Genomic DNA, 18,306 nt, shown 5'->3' on the forward strand with positions numbered 1-18,306 from the left:
GTATTCAGTTTCTTAAAAGATAGGATGGTGATGTAATTAACCATTTTACCCTTGTGCGGCGGTGGGTGGATGGCCGGCGGCAGCCACCATGAGGCAACGTACGAGATCCGTTCGGCGCAACAAGGAGTGGCACGAGCGGGTGAACGAAGCGATGGGGTTTTGGACCGTTGGACCAATGGCAATTGCGCATAAAAATGACGAAGTCTAGGGGGATGTTTAAACTCAGCGATGAAGAAACGGTATGGGCCATTTCGGCGAAACGCTTGCTCGGGTGCCATTTGGCTTGCAGCAAGGTTGAATCACCGCAGAAATGGAAACGATTCACTAAGCCAAATGGGGCCTAAGGAAAAGCTATATCTTGCTAGAGTGTTTTGGGGCATGATCTCACTTGGCTTTTGGACCTTGCGATACTGCTTGATGGTGTGTACCCCAACCGTGGTGGTTCCTCCTTCTACGATGACAGGAAGGTTCTCTGGTGAGGATAGGATTAGGGTTTGAGGTTGGATCGAGACGAGGTTCATCGGAGTGCTCCTAAACTTAGAGAGATGTCCCAATCATCATGCCAACTGGCGGTGGTGGCAAAAGCAGGGGTGGAGTAGTGGGGACACCGTTAGCTGCGGGAGGAAGAGTACCGCTGGTTGGGCGATGTCGAGGTGGGGGCGTCACGATGAGAGCCCAATGAAGCCGGACTAGCGCGGCGGTAGAGAGCCACCAAAGACGAGAGGAGGAGGGTGGGGCAGGAGCAAGCTCACCAATGTGGTAAGATGGGGGAGAAGAGAAAAAGATAAACAAGAGGAGGAAGAAGATGTGAAGAAGAAACGCTCTAGCTATTAAACCTTCATCCAACGGTTCCGAGAATCAAGCGCTGAACGCTCGAATGCTCAATAGTTAGACACTAAAACTATAGAGAAAATCAGGTAACACCTTTGTAAAATTGAGGAAACAACCACCCTTAAAAAAGATCTATTAATGTCCTGCTTAGAATATGTGGATTCCGCTGGAAAAATCTAGAGGAATTTCATATGAACCAATACAATTTCCACGAGACTGCCTCTGTACCAAATACGGGTTCCATGTGGAGCCCGAAGATACGTTCATACGTACTGCAGTACCGGTGCCACTTCTGCTTCTGGCATCAGGTCCGTCTAGGGGGCGGGGATTCTTCCATTAATTCAAAGGAAAACCCAAGCGTAGCATGATGATGCAGGCGTTGAGAACTTTAGCCGGGCATCAGAATCCGAGTGCGCCAAGCCTTGCCTGGCTCGCTGCGCGCAAACATTTCGCCGACGCGGCACGGTCAAAGCTGCAGGCCCTCCCAGCCTTGCACACGCGCAGGCGCAGCGGCGGTGCGACACTGCCTGCCTCAGCGCTTCTGAATCCGAGCCGTACGCGCGCGTCAGAGGCCACGGATGCATGCAGGGTGCCCCACGCACAGCCTCTCAGGCAGGCTCCGACTGGCTCGCGTTGCAGACTTACAGCATTGCACCACATGGAGCATTGAGATCTCTGCTGTGCCTGCGCGTTTCCCGGAGTTTATTTTGACTCGAGTGACCAGTGTTTCTCTCGCTTCCTGTTGATCACTAGTATCGGTAACTGCTGTACTTGTCGATTCAGTGTCGTCGTGCTCCGAGCTGATCTGGCTCAGATACTACAAGGAATCGCAATGCATTCGCAAAATTCATTTGGACTACTACTACTGCACCCGTTGCACGGAGTGCTGCTCGGAATTGTTCCGTGAAAATACACCGTATGTGCTCGGAGAGAGAAGAGGAGGGAGGCCCGGCCGCGCCTTGTATTCTCTTCTCTTGTTCAGGGTTCAGGGCCCCATGCATCCATCCATTTGACTTGTGCAAAAGCAAAAGCTCCCACAGCCATGTCGAGACCCCACGCAAGGAGAAGAAAGAAGAGATTCCCCCTACGAGGAGGAGGGAGACGCACGCAGCGCTGCGTGTCGTCCCGCACAGCCTGTTCTGTGCCCGCTTGCTGCTTTTTCTTTTCTTTTCTTTTTTTGCGCCCGCTTGTTCTGTGCCGTTGGCTGCTTGTTGCTTTCGCCAAGCCGCCGAGGTCAGCCATGGGCCCATGGATGGATTCCGAGGCCACGCCGCTCGCTCGCTGCCTTTGACATGGCGCCAAAGCCAACCGCGCATCTGTGCGTGTGCGCCGGAGAGTACATATCCACCTCTCTCTCTCTCTCTCTCTCTCTCTCTCTCTCTCTCTCTCTCTCTCTCTCTCTCTCTCTCTCTCTCTCTCTCTCTCTCTCTCTCTCTCTCTCTCTCTCTCTCTCTCTCTCCAATTCCACACCTCATCCTCCTCCGTGCCTGCCTCCGCTCGCATGTGCGTATGCATGTACGTATGGATTCCGATTCGGCACGGACGAGTAGTCCGTTCCCCGGACGTGTATTTCACCTGCCCTAGATGGCTCCACTCGTATAGCACTTCTGCTATCATCGACAGGCTACAGTAGCACATGTTCTCTAATTTGTTTTTTCCTAATGCGTTTGGTTATAATGATAAGAGTGGATATATTATTTTATCTTTTTTAATGTTAGGATATATTCATAATATGCCACCGAATAACTATCTAATATCTAAGTATATCATCTATTATGAAGATGACATATAGAAATTAGACTCACATATCATTGACACAACGATGACATATAATAAACATAGCAAGTTATTCAGTGGTAAATCATGGTATCTCACATGTGTTTGGTTTGGTTGGAGGGTGGATGAGACGAGTTCAATCAACTTTGAGAAATATTCCTTATATATGTTGGATAGAGTGAGTTGGTTATTTTGGACAGATGAAACCATCCACCTTACCTAATTTTGATCATTATAAAATGTTTAGTAACATTTAACATGTTGTGTTAATAATTATTATTTATTACTACAAAATTATGTTTGATAAGTGTTAGTACGTTGATTAGTATAAAAACAAGCTAATTATCACTAATTATTAAAACAATCAATGATAATTAGCATGATTAGTGATAATTAGTAAGATTAGTGATAATTAGTAATTACTATATTAAGATTAAAGTTGATAAGTATTAATGCATATTGATCGGTGTATGAGTAACCATTATTATTTGAAATTAAGAGATATAATTAAGTTAATTATTCTCATCGTATCACCCTCGTTCCTCCAACCAACTTGGATAACCTTATGCCTACTAACATGGACAAACATATTACATCCACTCTCATCCCTCTAACCAAACTCACCCTTAATTTGCATCTATCAAATAACACGATTCTGACACTACAAGAAATCTACTAATTTGCGATGTTCTATAAACATCACATTACATGATTTTTTGTCACAAAACAGAGTCTATGACGATCAGTGATGAAAGTATGATCGTCACCAATTGCGTGTCTCTGATTGCAATCGATGATGAAAATCACTATTTTCGTCATAATGTTCTATGACGATCCTGCTTCATCATTAATTTATGATGAAAATTATCGTCATGGTTTAGCCAATTATCATCATAAAGAAGTGGTTACGGTGCCACCACGTCTGTCTATAGCTAGTCAGTATGACATAGCAAATGACATGGATGTCGAGCTGGATATGACATAGTCAGGGTGTTTGACATGGCAAATGACATAGATTCCAAGTTGGATCTGGAGTTGGCTATTCCATTTTTGTCACAAAATCATACTCATTGTTACAACAAACAACTCTCTCAATAGATTAATCACCAAAAGACATCAAATAAAAATTTTCATATAACAATTCTCGGTTATACAATATTTTAGCATACACACTTCCATCCATGCAAGTATACATAATCTCTAACAAAAATAAATTTTATAACATCCACAAACCAGTGTGAAAATGCATCCAATCGCTTGTGAGGGGCTCAGGTATTTCTTCAGTCTAAACTGCTGCACTTGATTTAATTAGCTATTGCTGAGGTTGCATCCTCTTTACAATTATTTTTTGCTTCAGGTATCTACAGCAAAAGAAATAGTAGGAATGCAAAATAAAAACTAATAGATCAAATTATATCTAATGTTACTTAACCATACGTGTTTCATCATAACAATTTATAAAACAAGATCAAGAAAAAGACACAATTAGTTACAGAATTGGCATCACATAGACTAATTAGGATCACAACAGCACTAATGACTAAAATCTACCACTGATCATTACACATGAACTCGAAATCAATAGATCTAACATGACAAAGCAACACAGGACCAAATACTACAATCTGATGCAACACATTACACAGAGCTACCATAATATTAATTACAGGAATGCAAAATAAAATCCAATATATCAAAATTTGTCTTATGTTACTTAACCGTACGAGTTTCATCATAGCAATTTTTAAAACAAGGTCAGGAAAAAGGCATAATTAGTTGCTGAATTGGCATCCCGTAGACTAACTAGGATAACAGCAGTAATAATGACTAAAATCTACCACTGATCTAGCATTACACATCAACTCAAAATCAACAGATCTAACATGGTAAAGCAATACAAGACAAAATACTACAATATGATGCAACCCATTACACAGAGCTACTGAAAGACAAGCAGGTCACGAACGCTCATGACAAGTATACTAGGAAAAAGCTAGGATCTAGCCAGCTGCCCGGCAAAACTAAGTCCTACAAACTCATGGATCTAGATCGCAAGTGACAGATCTGAGTCAACTAAACCAGATCGCAACGAAGTTACAGAAGAACATGCTCTAAATAATTAGCACAAGTCATTATCGGGCTCAGATCCAAGCAAAAACACATATATGTGTACTGCGGATCTAAACTCTCCAAACCAAACGGAGCATTATCCGATCTGTCACTTCCTCGAGGCTAAACCGCAACAAATCTAGTAGATCTAAGCACTTTGATCAACGTTCGCAATACTAATTACTTACAAGTTGACGGATCTAAGAAGGAAGGGGAGAGTAAGAGGGGAGATCAGGCGTGTGGTGCTCACTGCCATTCCAAGCTCACCGGTGACCGAGCTCAACCACCGATTCTCCTCCTTGGCCTTCCCCTCGATGGCCGAGCTTCGCACATCCACATAGCACCACAAACCAAACACAAACAAGCCAAAAATATTAGAGCCCAAAACAGGAAACAAAAACCACCAAAAAATAGAAAAGTCCCAAAGAACCGCCCCTCTCCTCCGAATCCGACCATTGCCGCCACCCACAGGCCATCTCCTCACCGCACCACGCCACCGCATCTCTGCTCCCCCTCCGGTCACCCACTTCACCTCGGTGAGCACATTGGCCCTCCCTTCTCCTCATCTGGCCTCTTCTTTTCTCTGGGCTTCACCGCCCGCCCACCTTCTTCTCTCTCTGTCGCACACTACCTTTCATCACCATGCACCACATCCACCCTCCCTGCCACCCACTACGGATCCACCACAGCTGAGGCTGGATCTAAGTGGATTCGCGCCGCCAATAGCTTGGGGCCAAGCCGCTGGCCACCCGCGCCATCACATAGATCGCCCGTGCGAGTGCACGCTTGTCAAGGGTTAGTCCCTGATGATGATTTGGGAGTATGCTGGACAACAGGTGCGTGAACGACATTTCAGGAATTGATGTGTGCGCGTACGATGGACTTAGGGGCATAGGGAGTTATACAGGTTCAGGCCTCTCAAAGAATAATAGCCCTACGTCTTGTGTGTTGTGTTATGAAGAATTTCAATTGGTTATAGAGGTAGTTCTAGCTGGTTTTCAGACTTGATCTGTCTTCCTCTACAAACAGGGTCCTTATTCTTTTATATAATAAGAAAGAGGAGAACTTACATGTGTATCCAAACAGAAGACCCTACTCATCCTAATATCTAACACAAGTCATCATTACAGAGGACCAAGCGTGTTCACTTGCTCGGAGGGCTCAGTATATCCCATCGTCGTGCGCCACTGTGTTGGTCTGCAAAGTCCCACTCCACAGCATTTAATACTACGTGATAGAATAATACCCCTCTATGCTATCCCCGACCACTTGCTTGATCGGCCTGCTAACAACGTCTCATCCATCGTACGACGCTGCATCAACCTGCAAAAGTCACACTCCATAGCATTTAATGCTACAAGACGGGACAATACCCCTCTGTGTCGTCCATGACTCTGTCCATTGGAGTTGGCGTTTGGGGAAGGAAAACACTTGAGTGGATGTCAATAGATACGATTTGATATGTTGTGTCAAATTCGGCTCTGCGACCAGTGAGGCCAGTCGCGGGTTTATGCGATGGCGTATGGAGACTAGTCGTGTATGCCTTGTACTGGTCACGGGAACCATACCCTAGTCGCGCGACTGACCTTTTTTAGGAAATATACGCCTCTGGCCATTATATCCCTCGCAGGCCCCGTTTACCAGGTTACCCCTTTACTCAATACACTGACAACGCCTAAGAGAAAGAGAGATGTGAGTGGAAGTCAGAGGCCTAAGAGACGAGAGTGGCGGCGCAGGAGGACTAGGGTTTGAAGGGGAGGAGAGCAGGAGTGGGGGAGAGAGCTTTTATAGGGGAGAGGGGGTAGGCGATGCTGTTCTGGAATGTTCCTGAGTCTGGGGCAGCGAGCTCCAAGCCGTTAAGATGTGATCGTGCGGTGGACTAGCTCCAAGCAAAAAAGAATGATAAGCAAAGCAATGTTACTTGAGTAAATTTCATAAAACTACACTACAATTGCAAAAACTATTGCAAAACTACACTTTTTGAAAGTTATTTCACGAAACTACACTTTTTGAAAGCTATTTCATGAAACTACATGGAACTACACTTTATGTAGTTTCGTGAAATAACTTTAAAAAATATAGTTTTATGATAGTTTTTGCAGTTGTAGTGTAGTTTTATGAAATTTTCTCTTGTTATTTTCGTTTATGTGTTGGAGCTCGGCCAGTGCAATGAATTGGAACATCGAGTACAATAACCCGATCATGTTCACCACCTCCGAGTACTTGTGTCATAGCAGAGCACCAACACATAAACAAAATCGTCAATTATAGAACCTAACAAAAAGTATGTGTTTACAAAAATTATAGAACTTTACACACAAACCAAAATCAAAGAAGGCTCATTTAAATTAAAATAAATTCAAATATTTACAAAAGTATGTGTTTCTGATTTTTTGAGTAATTCATAGTTAGTTTGATTTTTAAGCTTATTTGCATTTTCTGTATTTTTGTTAGTTCCAAAATTATTTCAAATTCAAATTCAAGTGAACCCCAAATACTATTGAAATTATTTTATTAGCTTTATGACAATTTTGTTAGTGTTTATGACAATTATTTTAGTGATGGACTTTATCCCTTTTGCCACTAACAACAACGCAACTGACCTTGGGGGTCCTTGTGCCGAACTGCTGAGAAACATCGTCATAAAAAGGGCTTAAATAGTGACAAAATATTCTGTTATCACTAAAAATTCATTATAGATTAACAGATTTATTGTAGTGTGAGAGGGGGAGAATGTACAACTAGTTGGAATCACCAAACTCCGTTGGTTCCAGCTAGAAGAAAAAGGGAGAGAGAAGGGGCTGTAACAATGTATGACAGGTAAATATCGGTTGTTTATGTGTGGAAGGTAAATAATAAGAGATTAAATTTATTTTTAGAATGTATGAAAGATAAATATTTGATGTAGAGATATGTAAGGTAATTAATATGAGATTAAATATATTTTTAGAAGGAGCAACTAAGAGAATCTTTATACGGTGATCGTTTGATCAACTTAGATGGACAGTAGAGATCGTTCGATTTTATTATAACTCATACATTTTACAGAAATATAGATATAAATTAAATTTAAAAAGAGAAAAGAGTGCAAAAGGAGAATTACAAACAAAAATAAAAACAAAAGGAGACATATACAAGTTATTCTAAAGATACTGCACACGTGGAGTTCGTGCAGGCATTCGTGCATGGCCCGTGCATTCTTTCGGGGATCAAAGTCAAGCCCCCTTGCACCGTTCTCGAAGATGCTGTACATTTGAAATGGGCCGGTCGAGCTGCGCCGGGCAGAGCACCGAGACGCTCAGGAGCACGGCCTGCCGACGACAAGGTGCGCAGTGCATGGGAGATTGCATGCGCGACGGCGACAGGGAAGTAGCAGTCCATCACGTACTCACCCAGCGAAGTAGCACAGTGGCACTGCTGGCCGAGGAAGAAGCGGGGAGGGCGGGGTGGCAACGATCATCCACGGTACATCGTTCAAACGATGGCAACGATGAGTAGGGATGCATATTTTGCTTTTCTTTGTCATTGGATGGATTCAAAACCTACTTAATTCAATTATGGATGTAGTACTACTATGCCAGACAGTGATACAAATGAATTAAAATAGTGAATTAGAACATCCATCGTATTGAATATCTAGTTGCCTTCCTAGTTGACAAGACAATAGTGGTTGGTAGGAACCAGCGAACCACATGTCATCGATCGCCGGGAAGTTAGGGATGATAAAACCGACCATACCTCACTAAAAACATCTCTAGCACAAAAATTATCCGAATCGTTATCGTTAAAATTAACTAGAAAACTAAAAAGTATAGCTCCAGTAGAAGAGCCAAACGGCTAGCTATCCCTGTAGCATCACCATCCGGCTCCACTCACGGGCCAAACTTGGCGTTCACCTCTCTGCTCACCAAATTCTTGTAGTGACTCGTATAGAGAGGCGAGAGAGAAGCCAACTAGCTTTTGTTTCAAAACTTTATTTTTCTCTCATCTTTTATAAATTCAAAAAGTGACTGTATAGAACTTCTAAAATCACATCGATTTTTGTGCTTATAGAATAAATAACAGAGAACCCATTTTAACTAAAAATCTCTTACAAATTTTAAATGAAAATTCCCCAAATTTAACTGCGATGAGATCATAGTTGCAGTTACACTGTAGTAGATTCTGTTACCACATAAGTACACATATTATAAATTCCTCTACCACCTGCATACATACATTGCAAGAAACAACCGTTGAAAAAATTAGTCATTTCAAAAATAGTTGTTCAAAAAACTAGTCGTTATAAATAAAGTATAGATAAATGGGTTATAGAGAGTGAAATTTAGCTAGTATGCTGGAGTGTATAAAATATAGAGAGAAAATCTTTTAGAGTGGATAGCCTAATGAAGATATGAATGGTGAAATTTGACTAATCTAATGGAGATGCTCTAACATAGCCGAAATAACCGAAAAACAAATCACCTTGGTTATTTTGGTTTAGTTCGGTTTTCACACCGGCAAACCAGGTACTAATTGTAAGATCATTTTTTTCCTCACCTAAATCATCTAGACTCTGCTATTATTATGTGCAGTGAGGTGTTAAAGTCAAGATTTATGTATTAATTTCATGTGGACCATTTTGCCTAGTACATCGTGCAGAGAACAAGTTCTCAAAATACAATTAATTATTTTGGTAGCCAAACCATGCGTTTTATTAACTACCAGTTGCCTGAATTGTTGACCGAAGTGATCAAGTGACATGCTCAATTACATTTTTTAAACTCGGTTTATTTGATTTCAGAAATTACGGAAGGCAAAAAAATTAGCTCTGTTCACATTTCCGTGAATACCCTACAATTTATTCTTTTTCACAGTTTGATTTTCTAGGCCGTCAGGCGCTGTTGAATGCTATTCCTTTTCATTTTCTAAACACTCAAAAACATGTTGCATTGTGCACTCCTGACTGAAAACACATGCAACTTTCAACCAAGTTAGAAAAATATCAACTTTGTACTTGTATTTTAAATTACTTTATACATTGAATAAACAAAAATCAAATTTGAACTAAGAACCCCGGGTTTCCAGCTCAACATTTCAGCAGCAGAAAAACCTCCAAGCTTGGATTTGAAGAAATTCCATCGCGAATTTGGTTTCACTGGGCATTCATTGGATACTAGCAAACAAACACATGTTATACACGTAAAATCAATAATAGTGTGACAGGGGCTAGAAATTTTCATAGAAAAATAATTGAAAAATAAAAAACTGAGGATGCACATCCATATATGAAAGAAACAATATTGTATTAATATTTTTAATGCTGATAACGTATATTAATTGTAGATTTTTAAATTGATTGAAAGTTTTTTAAAAATAAGAGGAGAGTAGATGAGAACCAACTATAATGGTGAATTATTTGATTATGTAAGATGTATGGTGAACATGATAAATCTATTTTATAGAAGTGCAGTTACCGCGAAGCGGTAACCACCGAAGAACGTGAAGCTTTTTCCAATTTCCTATGGAACTGAACCGTTTCTTGTGAAAATTTTGCTATATATACGCACGGGCTGAAAGGCAAGGCAGTGCCAACTGCAAGGTGCCATCATCGCTCACTCCACACGACGAGCTGACGACCGCCGCTGCACGGTGCACTCCTACTTCGCCTCACCGGTCACCACCTCCCAAAGTGGGTGCCATCTTTCTCTTTCCCTTCCCCTCCGCGCATGTCAACGCGAACAAAAAGAGCTTCCTCCTCCTCCTCCTCCACCGCCACCTCCACCTCCCCACGAAGCTTCGTTCCCATCACCACTCCTCCCCGTGCTGCCCTTCCACTGATATAAAGCCAGCAACCTCGCACCGCTAGTGGCATTTGGATTCCCTCCCCTGCCGGCCTCTTCTTGAGCTCCCTCTGCTAGCTTCAGGATCTTGCGTTGGGCATGGCGGCAGTGAACGGCAAGAAGCGTAGGTGTGAGGCGGCCGGGCTCGCCGAGCTCCACGAGGACATGCTCGAGCGCATGCTCGCGCGCCTTCCGCCGGCCAGCTTCTTCCGCCTCCGGGGCGTCTCCCGTCGGTGGCGCGCGGTGGCGGAGTCGAACACCTTCCGCGCCGCCTGCGCCCGCGTCCCGGCTCGTGACCCGTGGTTCCTCATGCTCTCGGACTCTGAACAGCCGAAGGAGGAGCAGAAGCCGGCGCGTCCCGCCGTCGTTTTCGACTCGGCCGAGCGCGCCTGGGCGCGGTGGCGTGGCGCACCGGGGCCCGTGCCGGTGGCTGCGGCGGGGGGTCTCGTGCTCTACCGCGACCATGTCACGGGAGAGCTCACCGTGACCAACCCGCTCACGGGCGCGTCCCGCGCGCTCCCGCCGCCGTGCGCGGCAGGCACGCTCCATGCCATCGCCATGTACGGCTCCCCGTACCGCGTGGTCCTCATCCTGGGTGAGCTGCCTGACCTGTCCATGGTGTCGTTCGACTCGTCCTCGAACGCGTGGGAGGGCGCGGTGCAGCTGTCTAGGAAGCTGGAGGAGGCCTCGTCCCGGGAACGCGCGGCAGAAGACGATGGCGGCAACGACACGGTCTACTTCCTGAGCAAGTCCGGCGACGTTGTGGCAACCAACATGCAGCGGAGCGCGTCGAGGCAGTACTCGTCCGCCGTGGCGTGCCGCGGCGGCGAGGCCGTGGTCTACTTCCTGAGCCACTCGGGCACGGTCGTGGCCTGCGACCTGGCGCGCCGCGCGTTTGCCGAGCTGCCCCGGATCCTGCCCGTGTACCACGAGTACTCCATCGACGTCGTGGCGTGCGACGGCGCCGCTTACGTGGTCGTCCTCTCGGAGTTCCTGGACACGGCGAGCCTGCGGGTGTGGGAGTTCGCGGACGGCGCGTGGCGTCAGGTGGCCGCCATGCCGCCCTCCATGTCGCACGCCTTCTACGGCAAGAAGGCCGACGTCAACTGCGTCGGCCACGGCGGCCGCGTCATGGTCTGCGTCAGCTCCGGCGAGGCCAACAACGCCAACGGCTGCTTCATGTGCGACGTCAAGTCCAACCGGTGGGAGGAACTCCCGCGGTGCAGCAACGGCGACGGGGAGACCACGGACTTCGTGGCCGCCGTCTCCTTCGAACCAAGAATGGAGGTCGCCGTCTGAGTGGACGCTTGCTTTTGTGGAGCTTGAGCATTGCTGGTTTCTTGTTAGATTGCTTGGCTCCGGGCTCCCTGATGCCCAGTGTATGTAGTGATCCATGATTGTTCGTGTTCATGATTTCCCCAGTGATTTGAGACCGTTTCATGTGAATCAAATCACAAGTCTGTCGCTTCATTGTGTTTGTGCTGCCGATTCTGCCTGACTAGCTTCTGTTGTTTCTGGGTTCTTGTGCCAATGGCAGAGCTCTCATTGCAAGTGCATCTCATCGAAAGCCTACTTTTCTATCCTGAACTAGCAATTGCCAATTCTATGCTGTTCGCATTCGATTGATCTGCCCAGTAACCACCAGGGAAAGATCGCTTATCAGGCGTATCAGCTACAGTTGCTGCACAGTTGACCTGCAATATTACTTACCATGAGATCACCAAGATTCAAGAAACATAAAGATGCAAATTTGCCGAGCTCTTGAAAATGTTCTCGCTCGCAGTAGGCCTCTCTAAATTGATTTTTCAGTATCACACGAGATTTAATTCAAGCTCGATCTGGTCCTTTTCCTTTTGCACAAGTGCAGTGCAGGGCGATGTTGATGATGCAGTCAGTGCTTGCCCATGCAACAGCCATAGCGGGCGCCGGCCTTTGCTTCGGAAGGGCTCTTCCACTGACGCCGGCAGCATCGCTGGTGTCAGACGGAGAGCCTCCTCTCGCCGAGAGACACAGGCCGCTAAAGTCGTGAGCGCAATCGAGAGACACGTCTCGATCATCCGCATCACAAACATGCACGTTCCTCTCTCTGATCCTGTTTGCCACTGCTCATCTCTTTACTCTTTTTCCTAGTCCTCTCCCCTCGTTCGACGGCAAACTTTCAGTGTAGAATTGCATCGCATTGCATTGCGTAGCGTTGGGTTGTTGTTGGATTTAGTTCCACATCAAAAACTGATAATGGAGAAACACGATTAAAAGGCAAAATGTCTCTTATCTATCCGGCTAGTCTATCCGGCTAGTCTTTTAAGTGGAGTCAGTCAAGATTTAGTCGTGGCTCCGTTGACCCTGTGCGTATAGCAGATCTATTGAAACCTAGACTGAGGATGTTGGCTTGTGGGTATAACAAGCTAGGCTAAACCGCTGCACACTCTAACAATTGTTGAGTCTGTAGCCGTGCGAGTGCCTAGTGTGCGTGCTGCTTGCTTTTATTGGGGGTTTTTTTCGCTTTGCTTTGAGGTGTGGATAAGCTGCTCCAGCAAGTGCAAACAAAGCTCACTCAAAGCGTGCTTACACCTTTAGTAGTTACAGCCTCTCACAGAGGCCTTTTCCCATTGGCTCCCTTTAGCCTAACGTTGGTTACTGCACTAATCCTGTGCAGGATTCCTGTTACAGTGACCGACCTGACAAGAACTTCTTTTACACTAGCAACATCAGCCCTGTCTCTCACAGCTTATTCCTGTATCCAGGATTTCGAAACGCTTGATCTCACAGGAATTTTGAGACGCTTCCAACTGACCTCCCAATTCATCTTGTTCGTCGATTGGTACATGTGATGCTTCCATGACGAATTGGTGAACGTGAATTCTGATCGATCACCAAATTCACCACGCATAGTGACTGAACTGTGATTGGCAATATCTCATTTTATTCTAGAGGGAGCATGCTTGGCCATAGACTTTGCTTTGGGGGCAAAACGGAAGGGGCCGGGAATCATGAGCCGATGCAAGAAAAATGATGGAATGGTTGACAATGTGACGAGGAATTATTTACCATCATTGCGTTTATATCCGGCAGCCACCGATCCAGGGGCAGCGAACAGCACGAAAGCTAGAATGCTCGTTGCTTTTGGATCGCTACAAATTTAGAGCTGGGCGTGCTCCATTGCAACGAGTGCTGCTGGAGGATCATAACTGGTGAGTGGTGACCCATTTTTGATACCTCAGGTTCTGTTTAGAACACAAAATTTCCTACGAATTTCAGTGAGTTCCTCAGGTTTGTCAATCAAACAAGCAAGAAAAATACAGTGCTAATAGTGGAGGATTTACAGAAGCTAGATGCTCACTCGATGAAGCAGGCAACAATGTACTACTGAAGCAGGCAAAGCTGATCCAGGCTGGGCTGAGACACTTTTGGGCCCATCAGTGTGGGTGTCCGGTGGACCACCTGCACAAGACAAGCCACTTGAGTCCCAAGTAAAATGCTCTACTGTATCACAGATTAAAACAAGGGGAAAAAAAAGGGAAAAATAACCCTACGATTGAAGCTGAACGTGCAGTTGAAAAGATTTTGAAATTTGCTCAACTCTCTATAAAAGAGTCTTTTTTGAAACAGAAACTCAACTAGTATAAAAGAGTCTTATTTGGAACAGAATAGTAGTCTACGTTCTAACCTGACAGGCTGACAATCCTGCTGACCAAAACCTCTATCAGAACATAGGGTAGGAGCGGGGTGTCTTACCTGCAGCATTGTCAAAGGAGCAGAAGAAGCTCAAGCTCCCATCACAAAACAGATCGGCTGGACAGTAAGATTCTCCGTAACATAAGGCAGAATTTCAGGGATGTGCTGATACATTTCAATTTATATCAAAATTCCGGTAAGTTCGTACATATCAATCAGGGCTAAGAGCCTAGCCTAATACACTTCGCACAAGGCAAACAGACGCAATGGTTCTCAATGCTCGATATTCTGTACGGTTTCATAAGATTAACGAAAGTTGGGATGGGTTTGGTTGTAGCATCCACAAGACGAGGGGGCGCCACTGGATGACCTTATTTATTTTTACAGGAAAATGACAGGATGCCTGTTGGGTCTGGTTAATTATCTCGTCTTTCTTTGAAACCTGCGATGTGCAAAGTTGACACCAAAGATGAAATTGAATACATGCACAGGCGTATGATATCAGGAGAACCAACATTGAAAAATATAGCTAGCAACATTTGACCGTTCACCTTAAGAAGGTAATGCAAGAAGATGTAAACAGCAAAGCTTACGAATTTCTTAGATGAGATAAGTCCATGGAATTAGGCACAATTCTTGGAGATAGAGCAGGGGGTTAACGATCAGCCAGCCACAGATGCTTCAGCTATTGTTTTGGAATTTATATGGTTGTATCTGAATGACTGATTCATCTGTAGAGATTGAGTGGAGTTAGCAAATGTTGATGCTGTGATCTTCAACTTCTGAGCATATAAACTTTGTTTTTCTCTTGATATCTTTTCCAATTTCAACATAAGTTCGTAATGGGGGCTGTTTGGAAGAAGATAAACCTTGGACTTGAGTGGCTGGCTGCTGTAGACTTGTGGTGGTGCTTGCTGACCTCTAACATGGGAATAACCAACCATCCATTGCCATGAATACAATCGGATAAAAAATTCCAGATTGCACTTCCAAAATTTGATGAGAGGACATTCTGAAGAATGCCAAGTGTACAGATTAAACCACAAAACAGGATTGTACAACTACAGCTGAGCGAATCACGTCTCCAGACTTAAATCATCCTTGAATTCCACATCGGTGAACCCCAATGTCCTCGCCAAGCACCGCACTAGCTGGTCATGGATTACCTCGTCGGCCGGGAGCTCCACCCGGTCCCCCACCTCCCGCCGCAGCGAGGTGACCTCCTTGCCTGCAATGCCGCAGGGCACGATGTGTTCGAAGTATCCCAGATCGGGGTTGATGTTGAACGCCAGCCCGTGCCACGTAAACCCGGACGAGATCCTGACCCCGATAGCGCCGATCTTCCTGTCCTCGACCCACACGCCGGTCTCCCCCGGATCGCCCGGCCGCGCGGAGACGCCATGGAGCGCCGCCACCTCGATCATCGCGGACTCGAGGCCCTCAACGTACCTCCGCGCGCCGAGCCCTAGTGCACGGAGAGAGAGGATCGGGTACAGCACGGCCTGCCGCGGCCCATGGAAGGTGACGTCGCCGCCGCGCTCCGTACCGTGGAGCTCGGCGCCGAGAGCACGTAGTTCGTGCTCCGGCGCGAGCAGACTGCGCTCGGCCTTCTCGCGCTGCTTGCCGAGGGTGTAGGTCGGCGGGTGCTGCAGCGATAGCACGAGGTCGCCGACATGGCCGGCCTTGCGGTCCGCAACCAGCCGCTCCTGGATCTGGAGCGCGTCGCCGTACCTGACCACCCCGAGCCTCCACGCCTCCAGGACCCTTCGCGCGCCACCGCTCATCTCCCTCTCGGTCGGAGGAGGAGACGGTGAGAAATTGGACGGATGGGGGCGAGGTGGGAGACGAAGTAGATGGGCCGACCTGAGTCTAAAGAGACGACCCGTGGGCGCTGCTGCTCCGGCACCACGGCAGACTCTTCTCCAACCAAGACACAATCTAGGACCCCAGAGGGGATCCCGTGCCCATGTGAGGCGTCGTTTTTCCTTGTTGCGCTGCCGCTTCGGCCTGACGACGATTTCTTCACCAGGCGATGGCGCGCGGTCTCCGCCTTCGCTCCTCACTCGTCGAGGTTAGGGTTTCAGGGCTCGCTGCGGTTCGGGAGTCGACGATCGAAGCCCCGGCCCGGCTGCTGGAGAGGGTGGCGGGGGATTTGGCCGAGATGGATGGATTGGAGAGCCTCCCCTTGGCGGCAGTTAGGATAGGGGGAGGGGATCGCGTCGCCGTCGCATGGGGATTTGATTTTTATTTTTCAGGCGATGGTGAGGTGAGACATAGATGGCTGGCCTGACACGAACTGACTCGACACGGTCTAAGTTTCGAATGGTTTGACTATTATAATGGCTCTTATCGTGCTAGCTCCTTAGTATGGCTCCTCTTGGCTCACGGTACAATCTATCGATCATGGTATCTGATCGGTCCAATAAGTACGATAAACATGACGGGCACGATAGATACGGACGGTCTAACGATACACGGGTGATCGACACACGGGTGATCTATCGGTACAGTCAGTCTCATAAAAAAAATAACTACAAAATTAAAAATATAAAAAATAGTTAAAAATATAAAAAATAGATTAAAAATAACTACTAATTAAAAAATAGAAAAAATAGAAAATAAGCAGGTTCATATGTGCTGGGTCGGATCGTACTGGCTGGGCCGTACCGTGCCGACCCAGCTCAGTCGCGCGCTCAGTTCAGACATGATCTGTGGCCTCGTAAGCCCGCGCAGTCGTTTGGATGGACGTCGCTCACGTCCCCGCCCGTTCATTTCCGCGCTCACGCTGAGCAAAATCGCCGGCGGCCCATTCCTCCGCAAAATGTACATGGGCCGGGTATAGCCTAGCCCGTACGAGAATCGCTTGTGGTCTTGAGCCGAGGGCCACGGCAGGAGCGGGGGAGCCCATGGCGTGAAGCGCTGAAGCGTGATGCGGCCGCAAAGCGGGCGGGCGGGCGGGCGGGCGGGCAGGCAGGCAGCGCCAATCTGCCGGCATCTCGCTTTGCCGCCCGCGCCTATCCGCTCACCAGTCACCCCCACGACGCGGCCTTTCTCTTCTTGGTTCTTGCCGACCTGGCGGCCATGCGCCGGCCCGCTCTCTCCACGCCATGCCGCAGAGCCGCCAACACGAGTGCACCACCAGTGGTTGGTTGCGACTGCCAGAGCCAGGTGGATAAGATTTGCACAAACCGCACCTGCCGTCCGCCTCGTTGCCGGAGCGTCGTTGGTTGGTGCTGGCCCCGACCTCGCTCCATCTGCATGCCTGCCGCGTGCTCTTTGGTTAGCAGCCGCCTCCCGATGCTTCTTTTCCTATCAACAAAAGATCAAGCTACCCACGGCGGCTTAGCCCCGTTTGTTTCCTACTTTTTAGTTCTTATGAATAAATAGGGTTTTAAAAAGTGATTTTTAAGAAATCAAAATATATTTATGAGAAAAATAAATTAAAATTGAGAAACATGCTGAGAAACGTTATTTTAAAAAAATTATGTGATGAGAAGCTAAAAATTACTTATAAATTATTTGTTTATTTCAAAATTAGTTTTTCAGACCAACTAAAAACATAACTTTTAAAAAAACATAAAAACAGAAATTCAAACCAACAAACCCTCCTTATTCTGTTAGAGGAATCTTCAAAGCAGCCGCAGCCGCAGCCGCCAGCTCTCCAAGATATCAGAGTAGCAGCCCCTGCCTGGACCACTCCATGATGCAACAGCAACAGCAGTAGCTGGACGATTACTAGATTTATCTGGAAGTGCCGCCGGTACACCGCGCGTAGTATTCTGTACGGTACTCTGCACGTTCTTTATGCACCGGTGCACGGCACTTCCGACTCCCAGTCCCAGCTCGTAGCCTAATGTGATGTCAAATTGTCAATCCGGACGGGCAGGTACTCGTTGTCCTCCGGACGTATTAGTTTAAGCACTCACTGTCTAATGTGATGTCAAATCGTCAATCAAGCCCTAACAACAGGCTTTGGGACTTTTGACTCATCATTGTTGGCACTTACCGGTACTAGCTAGCATTCCAGAAAAGAAAGGCTGCCGTCTGCAAGCGGCGCCGGTGAAAAGGGGCCTGGAAGGCTGGAATCAATCAC

General features: G+C 46.6%; 2 protein-coding genes across 2 annotated transcripts; one reads left to right on the plus strand and one right to left on the minus strand.

Moving 5' to 3' along the window:
• Nucleotides 1-10,141: 10,141 nt before the first annotated feature.
• Nucleotides 10,142-12,059, plus strand: LOC133891041 (F-box only protein 13-like). The gene has a single exon (XM_062331735.1). It carries the CDS (start codon nucleotides 10,638-10,640, stop codon nucleotides 11,835-11,837), a length of 1,200 nt encoding a protein of 399 aa, XP_062187719.1. The 5' UTR covers nucleotides 10,142-10,637; the 3' UTR covers nucleotides 11,838-12,059.
• A 2,730-nt stretch (nucleotides 12,060-14,789) lies between these two features.
• LOC133891363 (octanoyltransferase LIP2, mitochondrial-like) lies at nucleotides 14,790-16,481 on the minus strand. Its single transcript, XM_062332075.1, has 2 exons — nucleotides 15,083-16,481; nucleotides 14,790-14,944 (listed from the first exon to the last, which is right to left on the minus strand). Exon 1 carries the CDS (start codon nucleotides 15,995-15,997, stop codon nucleotides 15,290-15,292), a length of 708 nt encoding a protein of 235 aa, XP_062188059.1. The 5' UTR covers nucleotides 15,998-16,481; the 3' UTR covers nucleotides 14,790-14,944; nucleotides 15,083-15,289.
• Between the last annotated feature and the right edge of the window lie 1,825 nt (nucleotides 16,482-18,306).

The sequence above is a fragment of the Phragmites australis genome, chromosome 14 (assembly GCF_958298935.1).
Source record: "Phragmites australis chromosome 14, lpPhrAust1.1, whole genome shotgun sequence".
NCBI classification, from domain to species: domain Eukaryota; kingdom Viridiplantae; phylum Streptophyta; class Magnoliopsida; order Poales; family Poaceae; genus Phragmites; species Phragmites australis.

What these genes read in the sequence shown, in the direction of transcription:
- LOC133891363 (XM_062332075.1), bottom strand. Translation starts at nt 15,997, where the DNA reads ATGAGCGGTGGCGCGCGAAGGGTCCTGGAGGCGTGGAGGCTCGGGGTG.
- LOC133891041 (XM_062331735.1), top strand. Translation starts at nt 10,638, where the DNA reads ATGGCGGCAGTGAACGGCAAGAAGCGTAGGTGTGAGGCGGCCGGGCTC.